The sequence below is a fragment of the Coregonus lavaretus genome (genome assembly GCF_964263955.1).
Source record: "Coregonus lavaretus genome assembly, chromosome: 1".
Lineage (NCBI taxonomy): Eukaryota > Metazoa > Chordata > Actinopteri > Salmoniformes > Salmonidae > Coregonus > Coregonus lavaretus.
In genome coordinates, this window is record NC_139988.1 from 19,609,578 (window position 1) to 19,630,740 (window position 21,163).

The 21,163-nt window shown below is 40.6% G+C and overlaps 1 protein-coding gene across 1 annotated transcript in view; it reads left to right on the plus strand.

Moving 5' to 3' along the window:
• Positions 1–21,163, plus strand: part of LOC311127729 (calcium-activated potassium channel subunit alpha-1a-like) — a gene marked incomplete at both ends in the record, with an annotated part of 208,256 nt that overhangs the window by 145,342 nt on the left and 41,751 nt on the right. The window contains 9 exon segments of the mRNA XM_084159598.1: positions 4,474–4,549; positions 6,936–7,011; positions 7,759–7,929; positions 10,614–10,705; positions 17,006–17,116; positions 17,688–17,793; positions 20,078–20,160; positions 20,448–20,517; positions 20,798–20,953. Of these exon segments, the coding sequence (XP_084015724.1) occupies positions 4,474–4,549; positions 6,936–7,011; positions 7,759–7,929; positions 10,614–10,705; positions 17,006–17,116; positions 17,688–17,793; positions 20,078–20,160; positions 20,448–20,517; positions 20,798–20,953 (941 nt within the window).

Consider the following 21,163-nt stretch of genomic DNA (forward strand, 5'->3'; position numbering starts at 1 on the left):
CAAGACAAAGGAGCTGATCGTGGACTACAGGAAACAGAGGGCCGAGCACTGATGTTTTTTTTCTCCAGTTAAGCATAGCAAGCATAGTTAATTACATCATGACAAGCTAACAATGTATGGTTAAATAGTTAATCACAACATGACAAGAAGAGGCCTGAAACAGAGCAGAGGAAATGGCTCTGTTAGATTTTAACCATATGATGAGGATTTTTCAGTGGACTACGGGATAGACATGGTTAATCAACAAACACGGAGCCAGGGTTAAACATTGATACATCTTTGTTGATAGGCAAGAACGTAATTGGTTTCTCTCACTGGGTTTATGTGTTTGTTCTCTGGTCATCTGACCTGTCTTCGGTTGTCTTATCTTATCAGTGACTGAAACCAGGCTGAACCCTTTGTCTCTCCTTGAGCGTCTTCCTGATTAAATTATAGCATGACGGGCTGGGACAGAGGGGTTAGGCTTGGGTATGTTTGAGAGATTGATTGTGGGCCTGCCATGTTGTCCACAATCCATCTCCAGGTCAAGCCAGGGTGAGCCAGGGTTGAACAAAGTTCAAACTGAACATGATTATTTTTACATGACAGGGCTGTTATTTGTGCATGACAAAGCTTGATTGGTCACACCACCATTGTTTCCAAACTGAATAGAAGTCAGATTTCGCCACTATCATAAACTAAGGAAGTGGGCGGAGCGGTCAAGAGGTGGAAACTGGAGACAGTGGTGGTGGAACCCAAGAGGGAGGGGTTAAGCTAAAAATGTATGTAAAATGACTATATAAACTGAGAGCTGAGCGGTGAAAGGAGATGTTTTGCAAACCACCTCGGCTCTATTACGTATGTAATAAAGTCTTTCTTAATTCTACAAAAACTCTGAAATACTTTGGTTCTTTGATTAGTATAAGGACGAATTTGCCACAACAGCACACCCACATCAACTGGGCTATAGTGGAGCAGGTCGAGAGCTTCAAGTTCCTCGGTGTCCACATCACTAAGGAATTATCATGGTCCACACACACCAACACAGTCCTGAAGAGGGCACGACAACACCTCTTCCCCCTCAGGAGGCTGAAAAGATTCGGCATGGGCCCCCAGTTCCTCAAATAGTTCTACAGCTGCACCGTTGAGAGCATCTTGACTGGCTGCTTTACCGCTTGGTATGGAAACTGCTTGGCATACAAGGTGCTGGGGTCGAGCTCCCTGACACCCAGGACCTCTATACCAGGCAGTGTCAGAGGAAGGCAAGTCTGGAATCAACAGGAGCCTGAACAGCTTCTACCCCCAAGCCATAAGACTGCTAAATAGTTAGTCCTGGTAGCTATTGGTTAACGATTTAACTACCTGCATTGACCCTTTTTTGCACTAACTCTTTTGACTCATTACATACTCTGCTGCTACTGCTTATTATCTACCCTGTTGCCTAGTCACTTTATTCCTAATTATATGTATAAGGGATAAGGGATGCTTTTGTTACATGCAGTAAATTTCTGTTTCTGTCCATATCAGATTTAAAATCAGAATAGTCATCATAATAGTACATTGCTGTACAGTGAGGGGAAAAAAGTATTTGATCCCCTGCTAATTTTGTACGTTTGCCCACTGACAAAGAAATTATCAGTCTATAATTTTAATGGTAGGTTTATTTGAACAGTGAGAGACAGAATAACAACAAAAAAATCCAGAAAAACGCATGTCAAAAATGTTATAAATTGATTTGCATTTTAATGAGGGAAATAAGTATTTGACCCCCTCTCAATCAGAAAGATTTCTGGCTCCCAGGTGTCTTTTATACAGGTAACGAGTTGAGATTAGGAGCACACTCTTAAAGGGAGTGCTCCTAATCTCAGTTTGTTAACTGTATAAAAGACACCTGTCCACAGAAGCAATCAATCAATCCGATTCCAAACTCTCCACTATGGCCAAGACCAAAGAGCTCTCCAAGGATGTCAGGGACAAGATAGTAGACCCACACAAGGCTGGAATGGGCTACAAGACCATCGCCAAGCAGCTTGGTGAAAAGGTGACAACAGTTGGTGCGATTATTCGCAAATGGAAGAAACACAAAAGAACTGTCAATCTCCCTCGGCCTGGGGCTCCATGCAAGATCTCACCATGTGGAGTTGTAATGATCATGAGAACGGTGAGGAATCAGCCCAGAACTACACGGGAGGATCTTGTCAATGATCTCAAGGCAGCTGGGACCATAGTCACCAAGAAAATAATTGGTAACACACTACGCCGTGAAGGACTGAAATCCTGCAGCGCCCGCAAGGTCCCCCTGCTCAAGAAAGTACATATACAGGGCCGTCTGAAGTTTGCCAATGAACATCTGAATGATTCAGAGGAGAACTGGGTGAAAGTGTTGTGGTCAGATGAGACCAAAATGGAGCTCTTTGGCATCAACTCAACTCACCGTGTTTGTAGGAGGAGGAATGCTGCCTATGACCCCAAGAACACCATCCCCACCATCAAACATGGAGGTGGAAACATGCTTTGGGGGTGTTTTTCTGCTAAGGGGACAGGACAACTTCACCGCATCAAAGGGACAATGGACGGGGCCATGTACCGTCAAATCTTGGGCGAGAACCTCCTTCCCTCAGCCAGGGCATTGAAAATGGGTTGTGGATGGTATTTCAGCATGACAATGACCCAAAACACACGGCAAAGGAAACAAAGGAGTGGCTCAAGAAGAAGCACATTAAGGTCCTGGAGTGACCTAGCCAGTTTCCAGACCTTAATCCCATAGAAAATCTGTGGAGGGAGCTGAAGGTTCGAGTTGCCAAACGTCAGCTTCGAAACCTTAATGACTTGGAGAAGATCTGCAAAGAGGAGTGGGACAAAATCCCTCCTGAGATGTGTGCAAACCTGGTGGCCAACTACAAGAAACGTCTGACCTCTGTGATTGCCAACAAGGTTTTTGCCACCAAGTACTAAGTCATGTTTTGCAGAGGGGTCAAATACTTATTTCCCTCATTAAAATGCAAATCAATTTATAATATTTTTGACATGAGTTCTTCTGGATTTTTTTGTTGTTATTCTGTCTCTCACTGTTCACATAAACCTACCATTCACATTATAGACTGATCATGTCTTTGTCAGTGGGCAAACGTACAAAATCAGCAGGGGATCAAATACTTTTTTCCCTCACTGTATATATCGTACTTTATACCTTTATACTTTGCAAACATACATTTTAGTTCTGTAGGTGTCGACATATGTATATAGTAGACAAAACTGTTTAAAATCTATAGGTTTACCAAACGGGTAAGTGATTATCAATTAAGAGAAATTTGATTAAGTAAGAGTACAATTTATTTTAATAACTGAGAAGACAATCATATCAAAAGTAATGTGAGCATCGCATTGTGAAAAGCAAGTATTCCATATGAACATGTATTGCAATGTGAATTTACCACATAAGAGGTTACCACATACTTGTAAAAAAGCGATTGAGAAAACTGTATTATGAGTAACATAATCTGATTTTATAATTTAGGAAATTATGGACAATAATCATTGAGAATGGAGGAAAATACAATATATTGTCATTTAAAAAAATAAAAATGTAATTATATATTCTAGGTGACACAACATTGACAATACAGTAGGTCTACATCTACTGCACATGTGTTGTAGTACACATAGTTAACCCAGGGGATTGTGGGATTGACATACTGTTGCGTGCCGTACTGAAACAGACTTTTGTGCTATAAAAATAAGCAATTCATTCTTTCTCATTGAACTGTTGGATGATTAGATAATACTGGTGAGCACGACTAGCCACAGGCTGTTTGGTTTTGTGTGTGTGTGTGTGTGTGTGTGTGTGTGTGTGTGTGTGTGTGTGTGGCCTGTGCCACACACACACATGCGACAGCATTTGGCAATTCATTGGTGCACCTTTGTCCTTAAACTCTTGGAAGGGTACTCAGATTTAGCAGATTTAAAAAACAAATGGCTACAAATGTGGGATTATTTGACGTAATGCGACTGTTGATCCATCTAACTGGGTTTATCCACCTGTCTTTAGTCTGACTAATCCAGGTTTTCATCTCTTGCTGTTTCGCTCTTTTAGTCCTTAGTAATGAAAAATGGATCTGGTAGACGCTGGTGCTTTGTCACTTAGTGAGTCTCCTGATATTAGCATTGTATTTATTTTCTTCAGAAGATTATTTGATGCAGAGTTTGTTGTTTTTAGTAAGGTTTTTAAATACATTTTTGTAGTTGCTGCTACTTGCTTCGTCGCTGCATTTTTTTTTTTTTAGGTCTATATATATATATATTTTTTAGAGGCCTTTAGTTTGCTATTAATCATGAATTCATTTAAGCTTTTAAAGATGGATGAAGGCTTCAAAGGTATGCAATTATGTGTTGGTTTCCTGTGTTTTTACCGGATTTACTGTAGGCGGACTTATGTAAATAACATGCAAATAATTCACTCTGAGTAACTTCTACTTTTACTTTTCTCTCACACAGGCTTGAGGTTTTTAAGGGCCTTAAGATTGATACAGTTCTCAGAAATCTTACAGTTTTTGAACATATTAAAAACAAGGTAAGTGCATTATTATTTTCTCCAATTTCAGTGTATTCAATTTCAGTAAAATTCAATGTTTATTAATTGTAGTTAGTAGTATTCAAAGCATTTGCATGCACTATGTTATGACAATGTTTGTAATTCTGGCTCTGTGATGAATATTGATACAGTTACAATTATACAATACACTCACGGGCTCTTCTGATATAGCAGCCTTTAATTATAAACTGGGTGGTTCGAGCTCTGAATGCTGATTGGCTGATAGCCGTGGTATATCAGACCGTATTCCACAGGAATGACAAAACATGTATTTTTACTGCTCTAATTACGTTGGTAACCAGTTTATAATAGCAATAAGGCACCTTGGGATTTGTGGAATATGGTCAATATACCACGGCTAAAGGCTGTATCCAGGCACTCCGCGTTGCGTCGTGCGTAAGAACAGTCCTTAGCCGTGGTATATTCGCCATATACCACACACCCTCGGGCCTTATTGGTTAAGTAGCTACTGTACATTTTTAAATATAGAACCTCCTCTCAGAACTTGTCCAACTTTGTTCCAACTTTGTTATTGGATCAAATAATTGTTTTCTTGGAAACTAGTCAACTGAGCATGACCTTTTTTTAAATTTTATTTCACCTTTATTTAACCAGGTAAGCCAGTTGAGAACAGGTTCTCATTTACAACTGCGACCTGGCCTACTTTCAGTCAGTTGGGAACAGTTTGGTATATTCCTGTCATATCTGGAGAATGAAAGAAATTACCATATTATATCATACTGTACTTCTGTGATAACAAGCAAATAATTTTTGTCACTTTTAAAAACTGAAATGCTAACATGTTAGGTATTGTTCTTTAGGATGTATAACATATCCTATATCCAATATTCACTTCAATATTTTTCATTGAAATTCCAAATTGTGCATGTGTGCCACGTGATTCTGCTCTTTGAAACATATTGGACATCATGCAGCTTGATGAATTCTACAATTTACCCCACTGCTTAAAATTAAAGCTTGTGCTGCACAGATGTCAGGAAGAGCTTATAGCTCAACATTTTTTCTGGAATAATCCCCAGACTTGTTTACTATAATGGAGGTAAGGCCAGAACACACAGTACATGAGTGGACTGGGGTCAGGCCATTCTTAGACTGGCCAGAACAATGCAAGTCACTGTAACATTACTTTAGAAATATACAGTTAACTGACAAAATAAAGGAAACAATTGAGTAAATGAGGGTTCTGGCGACTCTGTTATGGTATGGGGTGCATTCTCCTGGCATGGTCCACTCAACCCCTTAGAGCAGGGTTTCCCAAACTCGGTCCTCGAGACCCCAAGGAGTGCACATTTTGGTTTTTGCCCTAACACTACACAGCTGATTGAAATTATCAAAGCTTGATGCTTAGTTGATTATTTCAATTAGCTGTGTAGTGCTAGGGCAAAAACCAAAGCGTGCACCCCTTGGGATCCCGAGGACCGAGTTTGGGAAACCCTGCCTTGGAGGGCAAGGTAAATGTCAATAAATACACTGCCATTGTGAGTGATGACCTTCAACCTATGATTAATCATTTCTATCCAGATGGGAGTGGTCTCTTCCAGGATGACAATACCCCCATCCACAGGGCAAGGGTGGTCACTGAATGGTTTGATGAGCATGAAAACGATGTAAACCATATGTCATGGCCGTCTCAGTCACCAGATCTCAACCCAATTGAACACTTATGGGAGATTCTGGAGTGGTGCCTGAGACAGCGTTTTCCACCACCATCAACAAAACACCAAATGATGGAATTTCTCGTGGAAGAATGGTGTTGCATCCCTCCAACAGAGTTCCAGACACTTGTAGAATCTATGCCAAGGTGCATTGAAGCTGTTCTGGCTCATGGTGGCCCAATGCTCTATTAACACACTTTATGTTGGTGTTTCCTATATTTTGGCAGTTACCTGTATATACATTAGGAACATTTGTATTCACAGTTGATTCTGTATTGAAAAGTGAACGGCCATGAAAGCTAGTTCGTCATTCGTTTTAAATGTTGGATTTTTAAATAATATTTTAAAAAACGTATTTACCAAGTTTTTGCTTTGTTGCGGTTACATAATACTGTGGGTTGAGCAGCTCAGACTGTAACCAGCTATCATCCGTTATCCCAAAGGATGTTCTTCAGACAAAATCTCCATTAGGCACTTATATAGCAATAACTAGGGCAGCGAAACTACTTTGTGATATGTAATATTCATGACAATATTTTGGCACTGTTTTGACATAATAGTTCGATTTAGTGTTACCAATTATTCATTGTGTTATCAAATGGGCATGCTGTACTGGTGCTCTTCTTTTGAACTCACACAAAGATCTTTTGGTGTTAATTGATATTGTCTGGCTCTCTTGTTTTCAATAGCAATTCCATAAAACTGGTGAACTTATGTTCAATCTTCATAAGTACATGGCTAACAGCGGCAGGCTTCATACATCTGGTAAGTTACAGAGAGCCATAAAGAACAGAAGGGCTAAGTACTGTATTATGGTAAATACTCAGTCTCTGACACATCTAACAGATGGGTGGACATAATGTTAAGTAAAGTATTGTACAACCTAGCCCCTTTAAAGTGGTTCTGAGAACAGTAAATAATTGATACGGCGTGACTAAGTGAATAAGTCCGTAAGTAAACAATCAAGTAAATAATGAAGTGGCCGTGTCCGAAATCTGTCTTGGCTACTACTTACTAAAACTGCATACTGTGTACTAATCGTACTACATACTATTTGGAACGTACTGTTAAGTAAAAACGAATGCAGTAAGCAAACATCAGCATAATAGTCTCATCCTACTGAGAATGCGCTATCTAATGCGCAAATTGCGTTGATTCCCGCCATTCGTTCATTTTGGTACAGCACGTACCCTCAGCTGATTGTCAGCTGTTGTCAGACACACGTGGACGATTCTATTCCTCAATAGTGTGAAATTTACTAGATGAAAAAGACGAAATTAGTATGACATCCTAGCATTTAAAGCATTCTCAATTTTCTAAATTTCACATAATATAAAACTTTTGTTGCATACCCAAAATGCCTACTATTTAGAACGCAAGTATGGGTATTCGGAGACGGCCATTGCGTAAGTATGTAAGCAAGTCAGTAAGTTGTAATACAGGATTGAGTACATGAAAAATGCTCTGCATGTTCCTCTCTTTCTATATCCATTATTGTGACCTCTGTTCTAGGTGGAAAACTCAGGGGATCCTTGGGAAAACTTCCAAAATTCCCAAGCACTTTCCTACTGGGAATGTGTCTACTTGCTCATGGTTACTATGTCCACTGTGGGCTATGGAGACGTGTATGCAAAAACCACCCTGGGACGACTTTTCATGGTCTTCTTCATCCTTGGTGGTTTGGTAAAAACCCCTCTTTATTTCATTTATTCCTGCTTCAGTCCTTCATCCATATGATCACACCTCCAATCATCATGATTAATGTCCCTGCTGCTGCTACCAACAGCTGGAAAGTATTTGCACTTCAACGCCTGTTAAAATCAAAGCTCCATTGTTGTCTTGTAGTTTTTTGTGGCAGTTTATTGTTACCCATGGCAGTTTATTGTCAAATGTATTATTATTTGTAAGTATTATATGCCTATAATACTTATTATATAATAATTGTACTGAAGGTATATACATTTATATTTATTATTATTGTATAGTTTTATTGCATTTCTATATTGTTCAAACGGAGTAAGATTTGTTTTATAATGGTTCGCACCGTTAACTAAAGTAATGTGCGGTTTCAGGTGACCCAATCCTTGAGCTTCCCCTTCCCCAGATTCCAACAAACACAGTGAAAGGAGTGATCTATAGACCAGCTTGATGGTTAACACAACAGTCAGTTAGCATGATATGCAACCAAAACCATTTAACTTTTAATATGTTGATTTGACTTGATTATTTATATTTGGGATAACAATGGAAGAAGGCTTAGTTTTTACATTAGTACAGTACAACTGCAGTAGTTCTGAGGGTCAAGGGTCACTGAAAGGCCTTTATTATCCTTTATTACATTTACATTTACATCATTTAGCAGACGCTCTTATCCAGACCGACTTAAAAATGTACCTAAGTATTATCAGAGTGACATTAACAATATGATGCGTCAAGTTTATATACATTTATGTAAGTTATATTATATAGTTTATATAAATGTATACAATATATAAGTTATATATAAGTTGTATATACTGTCAAGTCAAATGTAAGCATGCACAAGGCTTCAAATCTATAGGATTGACAAATAACTCAGATAATTTTTCAGCAATTTAATGAATTGATGTAATTTGCAGCTATGTTACATTGGGCTGTACTATTCAAATCAACCTGGCATAAGTGTTTGTTGGACAAAACATGGCATATAAGGTTTTTTTCTTCGTTTTTATTACTTTCAACTTTTTCAGTCACAGCTTGGCATACAGATATAGTCAACTGTACTTTTTTCCTGCTCTTTTCCTAAATACATATCCGTAAAAGCTGGTTAAGTTAAATATTTCCTGACATTTTTTTCTTCTTCATTGCTTATCATACCTTTTTTTCTAGAATCTGAATATGATAACCTTTACATAATTTCAGATTGTGTTATAACTTTTACTTTAGTGTAGTAATCTTAACTTTGTCTGAGTGTACAAAACATTAAGAACACCTTCCTAATATTGAGTTGCACCCCCTTTTGCCCTCAGAACAGCCTCAATTCGTCGGGGCATGGACTCTACAAGTTGTCCAAAGCATTCCACAGGGATGCTCAGCCTGGTCTCATAGACTAGACGTAACATAGTAAATATAAATCCGGGACAGACGGTTACATAAGACCGATGGTTACTTAAGGCAAAAACGAAAGTAGGTTACGTTCTAATCTCATCATGGAAAACTTTAGCATTTTAGTTAATTTAATTAGCAACTTTTCAACTACTTACTACTTTTTAGCTACTTTGCATGTTAGCTAACCCTTCCCCTTCCCCTAACCCTAACCTTAACCCTTTTAGCTAACCCTTCCCCTAACCCTAACCCTTTAACCGAACTCCTAAACTTAACCCTAACCGTAACCCTAACCGCTAACCCCTAGCCTAGCTAACGTTAGCCAGCTACCTAACATTAGCCACCTAGCCAACTTGACACAACTGGACATCCAGCCAACTTGACACAACTGTGGGAAGCATTGGGGTCAACATGGGCCAGCATCCCAACCTGGTGTCAGAGCATTTCATATTATTCTGTATGTAAATCCGAGGACATTCCATTTAGTATGATATGTTACGTTATATATGGTATGTATTAATTTGTGGATGTTCATCACCCATTTCGTATGATATGTTATGAATTAGAATTCGTAACATATCATACGTTAGCAAATTCGTAACATATTGTACGTTTAGGCAAATCGTAACATATAATACGAATTGTAACGTACATCCACAAATTAATACATACCATACGAAACGTAACATATCATACTAAATGGAATGTCTTGGATTTACATACAGAATAATACAAAATGCTCTGACACCAGGTTGGGATGCTGGCCCATGTTGTCTCCAATGCTTCCCACAGTTGTGTGAAGTTGGCTGGATGTCCTTTCAGTGGTGGAACATTCTTGATACACAGGGGAAACTGTTGAGTGTGAAAAACCCAGCAGGACAAACCGGTGCGCCTGGCACATACTACCATAGCCTGTTCAAAGGCACTTACATATTTTGTCTTGCCCATTCACCCTCTGAATGGCACACATACACAATCCATGTTTTAATTGTCTCATGGCTTAGAATCTCCCCTTCATTTACACTGATTGAAGTGGATTTAACACGTGATATCAATAAGGGATCATAGCTTTCACCTGGATTTACCTGGTCAGTCTATGTCATGGAAAGAGCATGTGTTCCTAATGTTTTGTACACACTATTTATTTATTTTTGTCTCTTAATTTTTCTAGCTTTTTTTTTTTTAGATTTTACGGATATCTTTTAAGCAAAAATAGACGCCCTGCTCTCTTTTGCGTATCTTTTTTTTTTAGTATTTTCTTCTGTCTCCTATCTTCTCCTTAGGCCATGTTTGCGAGCTACGTCCCTGAAATCATAGAGTTAATAGGAAACCGCAAGAAATATGGTGGTTCCTATAGTGCGGTTAATGGGAGAAAGTAAGTATTACTGGGAGGCTCTACTGCCTCTGCCGCAGTAGAACCATCCTCTGCATGCCCTTTTCTTTCTCTGTTTCATGCATGTAGGCCATGTTTGCTCGCTACGTGCCAGAAATTGCTGCTCTCATCCTTAATCGGAAGAAATACGGAGGGAGTTATAACTCGACCCGAGGCAGAAAGTAAGTCAAACAAATATACAAAAGAAAAAATTATTCTAAAAGGTGTGGTTTTGGTGTGACTTCTCAAGTCCCCCTCTCCTAAAGAGGGGTACAAGTAATTATCCTGAAATGGTTGATATTAAAACGTTTAGAAATTTTGGGGAATAAAGTCTGGTGACTGGAGAGCTTGGCCATGAAAGCTTACGCAATTGCTTTATACCGGTATTTGTGTGCTAGCTGTCATTGCTTGTTATAATGAGTAAATGTTTTTTTGTGATGTGTCAAAGCATTATTTGCTACAGTGGGGAGAACAAGTATTTGATACACTGCCGATTTTGCAGGTTTTCCTACTTACAAAGCATGTAGAGGTCTGTAATTTTTATCATAGGTACAATTCAACTGTGAGAGACGGAATCTAAAACAAAAATCCAGAAAATCACATTGTATGATTTTTAATTAATAATTTGCATTTTATTGCATGACATAAGTATTTGATACATCAGAAAAGCAGAACTTAATATTTGGTACAGAAACCTTTGTTTGCAATTACAGAGATCATACGTTTCCTGTAGGTCTTGACCAGGTTTGCACACACTGCAGCAGGGATTTTGGCCCACTCCTCCATACAGACCTTCTCCAGATCCTTCAGGTTTCGGGGCTGTCGCTGGGCAATACGGACTTTCAGCTCCCTCCAAAGATTTTCAATTCGGTTCAGGTCTGGAGACTGGCTAGGCCACTCCAGGACCTTGAAATGCTTCTTACGGAGCCACTCCTTAGTTGCCCTGGCTGTGTGTTTCGGGTCGTTGTCATGCTGGAAGACCCAGCCATGACCCATCTTCAATGCTCTTACTGAGGGAAGGAGGTTGTTGGCCAAGATCTCGCGATACATGGCCCCATCCATCCTCCCCTCAATATGGTGCAGTCGTCCTGTCCCCTTTGCAGAAAAGCATCCCCAAAGAATGATGTTTCCACCTCCATGCTTCACGGTTGGGATGGTGTTCTTGGGGTTGTACTCATCCTTCTTCTTCCTCCAAACACGGCGAGTGGAGTTTAGACCAAAAAGCTATATTTTTGTCTCATCAGACCACATGACCTTCTCCCATTCCTCCTCTGGATCATCCAGATGGTCATTGGCAAACTTCAGACGGGCCTGGACATGCGCTGGCTTGAGCAGGGGGACCTTGCGTGCGCTGCAGGATTTTAATCCATGACGGCGTAGTGTGTTACTAATGGTTTTCTTTGAGACTGTGGTCCCAGCTCTCTTCAGGTCATTGACCAGGTCCTGCCGTGTAGTTCTGGGCTGATCCCTCACCTTCCTCATGATCATTGATGCCCCACGAGGTGAGATCTTGCATGGAGCCCCAGACCGAGGGTGATTGACCGTCATCTTGTACTTCTTCCATTTTCTAAGAATTGCGCCAACAGTTGTTGCCTTCTCACCAAGCTGCTTGCCTATTGTCCTGTAGCCCATCCCAGCCTTGTGCATGTCTACAATTTTATCCCTGATGTCCTTACACAGCTTTCTGGTCTTGGCCATTGTGGAGAGGTTGGAGTCTGTTTGATTGAGTGTGTGGACAGGTGTCTTTTATACAGGTAACGAGTTCAAACAGGTGCAGTTAATACAGGTAATGAGTGTAGAACAGGAGGGCTTCTTAAAGAAAAACTAACAGGTCTGTGAGAGCCGGAATTCTTACTGGTTGGTAGGTGATCAAATACTTATGTCATGCAATAAAATGCAAATTAATTACTTAAAAATCATACAATGTGATTTTCTGGATTTTTGTTTTAGATTCCGTCTCTCACAGTTGAAGTGTACCTATGATAAAAATTACAGACCTCTACATGCTTTGTAAGTAGGAAAACCTGCAAAATCGGCAGTGTATCAAATACTTGTTCTCCCCACTGTATATGCTTGAGTGTTTTACTTGTTTATTTACTAGAACGCTTACATGTTTGTGTCTGTTTTGTGTTTGCCAATCATATGCATCTTGCCACCCACCACAATGCAAAGATTAGCATTTTTTTTCAGTAAAGTTACAGTAAAGTTAGGCTTGATTGCAGCTATAGCTGTAGTACCTTTATAATATTTCAATATTCATTTTTGAACATTATGTCCTATATCTTGGTGACAGAGATGATGTCATAAATAATACTGCACAATAGCGAAAGAGTGTCCTAAGAAACAGACTTACAAGAAGGGACTACCTACAGTTAAATAATCAGCTAGTCTAAATATAATTGTCTTCCAGATGATTTGAAATGTGGTTGGATACCTACCTTTTACATCTGCTTAGTCCACACATGCTCTTCAATGTTCCTCGCTTGCTTTTAGTTAGTTATTTTTTAGCCTTTTATATTTAGCCTTTAATTTCCTGTTTTTTTCCCTTCTGGATTCTATAATTTTTTGTCTGGTACCACCAGTTCATTTTATTTTCCAAGCCCTGCTACATTCCTGGCCTTAATCTTCAGTCAGACCTACACCCGAAGGGCCAAACACTATCTTGAGATGTGTGCGCATAACTCCGATTTCCACGCAAATTTCCCATTGACATCAATAAATGCATGGATCACACAGAAATTCAAGTTTCTCAAGGTACATTAGGATTCTGCCCTAAATCCCTGGATGCCTCCACCCTCTGAACATACTTAGATTTCTTTTGGCTCGCTTTTAGAATTTTGTGTTGTTTTCTTTGTTGTGTAGAATTTTTGGACTTGGTTTTAGTCCAGTCTCTTTAACTCTGTTTTGGCCATTTAAACCGTCCTTTCTTCTGCATGCTGATGTATCTGTATTGCTGTTTCAAGTGATTCATATTCTTATGTCTCAGTTATGCTGTCAATACCTTTTAATACCTTTTCATATACAAATATAAATATAGCATCTCTGTAATATTTATGTAATAAAAGCCCCAATTATATAAAGTAAATAAGATACAATAAATAAGAAATGTAATAAGTGTGAATTGGAAATTCATTTTTTGTATATCCCACTTCCACAGAGTGGGTTTTCCCTGGAGCAATTAGGGATAAGTGCCTTGCTCAAGGGCACTTTGACAGATTTTTCACCTAGTCGGCTCAGGGAATTGAACCAATGACCTTTCGGTTACTGGCCCAACACTCCTAACCGCTAGGCTACCTGCCACCCTTAACCCTAATAAGATACAATATTAAAGAGATATTTCAAAACAATGTACAGTATGTGAGTTGTCAGTATGTACAGTATCTCACAAAAGTGAGTACACCCCTCACATTTTTGTAAATATGAGTATATCTTTTCATGTGACAACACTGAAGAAATGACACTTTGCTACAATGTAAAGTAGTGAGCGTACAGCTTGTATAACAGTGTAAATTTGCTGTCCCCTCAAAATAACACAACACACAGCCATTAATGTCTAAACCGCTGGCAACAAAAGTGAGTACACCCCTAAGTGAACATGTCTAAATTGGGGCAAAAGTGTCAATATTTTGTGTGGCCACCATCATTTTCCAGCTCTGCCTTAACCCTCTTGGGCATGAAGTTCACCAGGGCTTCACAGGTTGCCACTGGAGTCCTCTTCCACTCCTTCATGACGACATCACGGAGCTGGTGGATGTTAGAGACCTTGCACTCCTCCACCTTCCGTTTGAGGATGCCCCACAGATGCTCAATAGGGTTTAGGTCTGGAGACATGCTTGGCCAGTCCATCACCTTTACCCTCAGCTTCTTTAGCAAGGCAGTGGTCGTCTTACAGGTGTGTTTGGGGTCGTTATCATGTTGGAATACTGCCCTGCGGCCCAGTCTCCGAAGGGAGGGGATCATGCTCTGCTTCAGTATGTCACAGTACATGTTGGCATTCATGGTTCCCTCAATGAACTGTAGCTCCCCAGTGCCGGCAGCACTCATGCAGCCCCAGACCATAACATTCCCACCACCATGCTTGACTGTGGGCAAGACACACTTGTCTTTGTACTCCTCACCTGGTTGCCGCCACACACACTTGACACCATCTGAACCAAATAAGTTTATCTTGGTCTCATCAGACCACAGGACATGGTTCCAGTAATCAATGTCCTTAGTCTGCTTGTCTTCAGCAAACTGTTTGCGGGCTTTCTTGTGCATCATCTTTAGAAGAGGCTTCCTTCTGGGACGACAGCCATGCAGACCAATTTGATGCAGTGTGCGGCGTATGGTCTGAGCACTGACAGGCTGACCCCCCACCCCTTCAACCTCTGCAGCAATGCTGGCAGCACTCATACGTCTATTTCCCAAAGACAACCTCTGGATATGACGCTGAGCACGTGCACTCAACTTCTTTGGTCGACCATGGCGAGGCCTGTTCTGAGTGGAACCTGTCCTATTAAACCGCTGTATGGTCTTGGCCACCATGCTGCAGCTCAGTTTCAGGGTCTTGGCAATCTTCTTATAGCCCAGGCCATCTTTATGTAGAGCAACAATTATTTTTTTCAGATCCTCAGAGAGTTCTTTACCATGAGGTGCCATGTTGAACTTCCAGTGACCAGTATGAGGGAGTGTGAGAGCGATGACACCAAATTTAACACACCTGCTCCCCATTCACACCTGAGACCTTGTAACACTAACAAGTCACATGACACCGGGGAGGGAAAATGGCTAATTGGGCCCAATTTGGACATTTTCACTTAGGGGTGTACTCACATTTGTTGCCAGCGGTTTAGACATTAATGGCTGTGTGTTGAGTTATTTTGAGGGGACAGCAAATTTACACTGTTATACAAGCTGTACACTCACTACTTTACATTGTAGCAAAGTGTCATTTCGTCAGTGTTGTCACATGAAAAGATATACTCATATTTACAAAAATGTGAGGTACTGTATATTTTTGTGAGATACTGTATATAGTACTTGTAACATCTACAAAATCAAACCAATAGGTTTGGAAAATGCCCTTCTTAACCACATCCTGAGTTTATCTCACGATGAAGCGTTATCTCACAATCCTGCATGTACTATCCTGGAGCAGGGATACAGTCTGACGGAAACCTACCCTCACGTGGAGGCAAGATGTCTCTAGCTAAAGATAAGCTCTTTTCTGGATTGTACAATGTAGGAATCACATCATAATCTCCAACAAAGGAAACTCTTATCCTTTTTAATCCGTTACTGGGAATCCAGAACATGCTCTGCTCTGTGATCTCTCGTGTTCTTCAGGCCCCACACAGGTCTGACTGTATAGGCTAAAGAGCTCTGTCCTTCAGGCCCCACACAGGGCTGACTGTATAGGCTAAAGAGCTCTGTCCTACAGCCCCACACAGGGCTGACTGTATAGGCTAAAGAGCTCTGTCCTTCAGGCCCCACACAGGGCTGACTGTATAGGCTAAAGAGCTCTGTCCTTCAGGCCCCACACAGGGCTGACTGTATAGGCTAAAGAGCTCTGTCCTTCAGGCCCCACACAGGGCTGACTGTATAGGCTAAAGAGCTCTGTCCTTCAGGCCCCACACAGGGCTGACTGTATAGGCTAAAGAGCTCTGTCCTTCAGGCCCCACACAGGGCTGACTGTATAGGCTAAAGAGCTCTGTCCTTCAGGCCCCACACAGGGCTGACTGTATAGGCTAAAGAGCTCTGTCCTTCAGGCCCCACACAGGGCTGACTGTATAGGCTAAAGAGCTCTGTCCTTCAGGCCCCACACAGGGCTGACTGTATAGGCTAAAGAGCTCTTAGTACTGACACCTGTTCAAATCAAATTTTATTTGCCACATGCGCCGGAAACAACAGTGAAATGCTTACTTACAAGCCCTTAACCAACAATGCAGTTTTAAGAAAAATAAGTGTTAAGTAAAAAATAGATACGTTAAAAATAACAAATAAAAATGGACTCCTGTTCATCACAGAACATGTACAAACAAGGGAGAATTATGTATTTTGGGGGTTATTAAACAGTGGGCTGGCAGTGTACATTTTCTACACAGAAACCACATTTTTGAGGTCCTTTTTTAAATTGACTATACTGTGGTGTGGACACTTTTTTTGTCAGATCCAACGTATAATTTCATTTTATTTTCAGAATCAAGAAAGAACGTGACACTGACATCAATCAGCAGTTCATCAGCGTCTTTATTTTGGCTGCAGCTTTTAGCAAACCATAGCTTAAATCTTATGACTATTCCTGGATCTTATTTCCTATAGGCACATCGTGGTCTGTGGTCATATAACACTTGAAAGTGTGTCCAACTTCCTTAAAGACTTCCTACACAAGGACAGGGATGATGTCAATGTAGAAATTGTTTTTCTCCATAAGTAAGTGTACCAAGTTCTTTCCTTACACTTTACGGGCCAGTTTCCCGGACCCAGATTAAGCCTAGTCCTGGAATAAAAACCATACTCAATGGGACATTGAAAGTCCATTGAAAGTGTGTTTAATTACAGGACTATGTTTAATCTGGGTCTGGGAAAATGGCCCCAAAACTCATAACAATACTGAGTGTTTCAGAGAAGGAAAGGTGATAGCAGCTCCCAAAAATGACTCCAACAACCTTTCGGGAACTGCCACCACCTTTCCTTTTTTTGGAATACTCAGACTCTACAATGACTATATCCTAATAAGCACCCAGATCCATGGAAACTGTTGGTAGCACCGGCCCTGCCGGGTACACCAACATACCACCTATAGCAATACATTAGAATAAATTACATTTCAAATACTACACAATAAATTGCACTTTGACTTGCTGAGGGAGGAGACCTCACTCAGACTCCTAACATGAACACATAGATCGCTCTCCTGTCTGTCCCAGTACTAAACCGAATCTTGAGGTGGAGTGGAGTGGAGGCCTTGGTTAACATTAACAAACTTTACTTTGTGTCCCAGTATTTCCCCTAATCTTGAGCTGGAAGCCTTGTTTAAACGCCACTTCACCCAGGTGGAGTTCTACCAGGGATCTGTTCTCAACCCACATGACCTGGCCAGAGTCAAGGTAACCGGCCTGTTTTAATGAGTATTAACCTGACTTATTCCTTTCAGCTACTAATGGAGACCTTGACTTGACCTTGAGGGCCTTGACAGTCCAACTCTTCAAGAAGTATACCAGGTCCTTGTTGTATAAGAACATTTGGTCACACTTTACAATATGGCTACCTTTTCTAAAGCGTTTACAAGGGTTTATATATATATATATATATATGTATATATATATATATATATATACACAGTACGTCAAAAGTTTGGACACACCTACTCATTCCAGGGTTTTTCTTAATTTTTAATATTTTTTACATTGTAGAATAATAGTGAAGACATCAAAACTATGAAATAACATATGGAATCATGTAGTAACCAAAAAAGTGTTAAACAAATCAAAATATTTTATATTGGAGATTCTTCAAAGTAGCCACTCTTTGCCTTGACAGCTTTGCACACTCTTGGCATTCTCTCAACCAGCTTCATGAGGAATGCTTTTCCAACAGTCTTGAAGGAGTTCCCACATATGCTGAGCACTTGTTGGCTGCTTTTCCTTCACTCTGTGAAATGGAAATGTCTAGGAGCAACAATAAAAATCATCTGTCCTTGGTTGCAAAACTCACTACCGAGTTCCAAACTTCCTCTCGAAGCAACGTCAGCACAAAAGCTGTTTGTCGGGAGCTTCATGAAATGGGTTTCCATGGCCTAGAAGCTGCACACAAGCCTAAGATCACCATGTGCAATGCCAAGCGTTGGCTGGAGTGGTGCAAAACTCACCGCCATTGGACTCTGGAGCAGTGGAAATGCGTTCTCTGGAGTGATGAATCATGCTTCACCTGGCAGTCCAATGGACGAATCTGGGTTTGGCGGATGCCAGGGAAACGCTACCTGCTCCAATTTATAGTGCCAACTGTAAAGTTTGGTGGAGGAGGAATAATGGTCTGGGGCTGTTTTTCATGGTTCGGGCTAGGCCCCTTAGTTCCAGTAAAGGTACATCTTAACGCTACAGTATACAATGACATTCTAGATGATTCTGTGCTTCCAACTTTGTGGCAACAATTTGGGGTAGGCCCTTTCCTGTTTCAGCATGACAATGCCCCCGTGCACAAAGCGAGGTCCATACAGAAATGGTTTGTTGAGGTCGGTGTGGAAGAACTTGACTGGCCTGCTCAGAGCCCTGACCTCAACCCCATCGAACACCTTTGGGATGAATTGGAACGCCAACTGCGAGCCAGGCCTAATCGCCCAACATCAGTTCCCGACCTCAATAATGCTCTTGTGGCTGAATTGAAGCAAGTCCCCGCAGCAATGTTCCAACATCTAGTGGAAATTCTTCCCAGAAGAGTGGAGGCTGTTATAGCAGAAAAGGGGGGACCAACTCCATATTAATGCCCATGATTTTGGAATGAGATGTTCGGCGAGCAGGTGTCCACATACTTTTGGTCATGTAGTGTGTGTATATAGTGTATATAGTGTATATTTTTACTGTCAAACATTCATTGACACATAATTTAGCAGCCAGGTAAGTCATTGGCTGTGTCCAAAATCTGTGTTGCCTACTACTTACTAAATGGCATACTGTGTACAAATCGTACTACATTAGAAGATAGTGTTCATTAAAATCGATTGCAGTAAGTAACAAATAAACATACTAGGCTCATCCATATTGAGAATGCATCATCTAATGCGCAATTGCGTTGATTACCTCCATTCGCTCATTTTGGTACAGCGTGTAACCATATTTGATTATCAGCTGTTGTCAAACACACGTGGGTCTAGAAAGAGGAATCTCTTCCTCAATAGTGTGCAGTGAATTTTACTAGATGAAGAGCTGAAATTAGTATGACATCCTGGCATTTAAAGCATACAACATTTTCGACATTTCACATACTGTAAAACGTTCTATTTTCGCATAACCAAAATGGCAACTATTTTAATATGGGTATTCGGACTATTTATATTTATAAAGGGTAAATAAATAAAATACGACGAGCATAATACTTTGTCTGATAGAAGTTAGAAATGAATGCACTTTGACATATGATACTGTTCATAGCTCTGAGTGAATGCAGTTCTGATCTCTGGTGTCTACAAATGGAGCACCTGGGTTGTTGGCATCGGTCTAATGTCTTGAGTCTGTCTGCCTCCCAAATGCCACCCTATTCCCCTACATACAGTAGTGCATGACATTTGACCAGTGTCAGAAGTAGTGCACTATGTAGGGAATAGGTTGCCAGTTAGGACACAACCTCTGTCTGTATAGAGTCAGGTCTTATCTCTCTGTCATTTCCCGCCCTCAGATAGAGTCAGCAGATGCCTGTTTGATCCTAGCTAATAAATACTGTGCAGACCCTGATGCTGAGGATGCCTCCAACATCATGAGGTACAGAGACAATTTAACCAGGCTGTGCTGTAAAACTGTATATTGGAAATATGAAAATGTATTCTGATATACAAAACTGATTCAACTTTCTATCACCTTGATAAATTACGCAAGTACAGTATGCTTGAGAGCATGTGAGAATGTATTCTGGAGAAATGCATTGATAATACATACTGTACATACCAATGTCTACTCTCAAGTTCCCTAAGCAAGAAACCTGGGTTACTACTACTGTGTCCTAGATTTGGTAGATGGGTCTTACGTTGTTTCTTGTAACAATATTCCAGGGTGATATCCATCAAGAACTACCACCCAAAGATCAGAATCATTACCCAGATGTTGCAGTACCACAACAAGGTGTGTACAGTACAAAACCTTCAGAGTGCTACTGATTACACTGTGTCATTGAACTCCAGCGGAGGCAGGCGAACATGAGTTCTCTACTTGTATAGTAAGGTTGCAAAATTCGGGAAACTTTCCTAAAATTCCCAATATTTCCAGATTCCCGGAATCAGAATGGATTAAGCAGGAAATTCAGGTTCCTCCAACCTGGATTTCAATAAAACTTGGGAATTTGGGGAAATGTACAAGAATTGTATAACCCTAATCTCACTGCATCTTTCCTGCATCTCCCCAGGCCCACCTTCTGAACATTCCCAGTTGGAACTGGAAGGAGGGTGACGATGCCATTTGCCTTGCTGAGCTGAAGCTGGGCTTCATAGCACAGAGCTGTCTGGCTCAGGGCCTCTCCACCATGCTGGCCAACCTCTTCTCCATGAGGTCCTTCATCAAGGTACTTGTTAGGGAGAGCCAAAGAGACTGTAATCGTTAGGTCGCTCGTTCAAATCCGTCTCGAAGGACCAAGAAGAGGCAGAGATATTGAACTAACATTATTCCACTTTTCCACAGCCTTTAGTACAGTAATGTTCACACTTTGTCTGACTGTATTTGCAATTTCAGAAAACTTGTCTTATATTTAAGATATACAGCGTAGATTTAATTA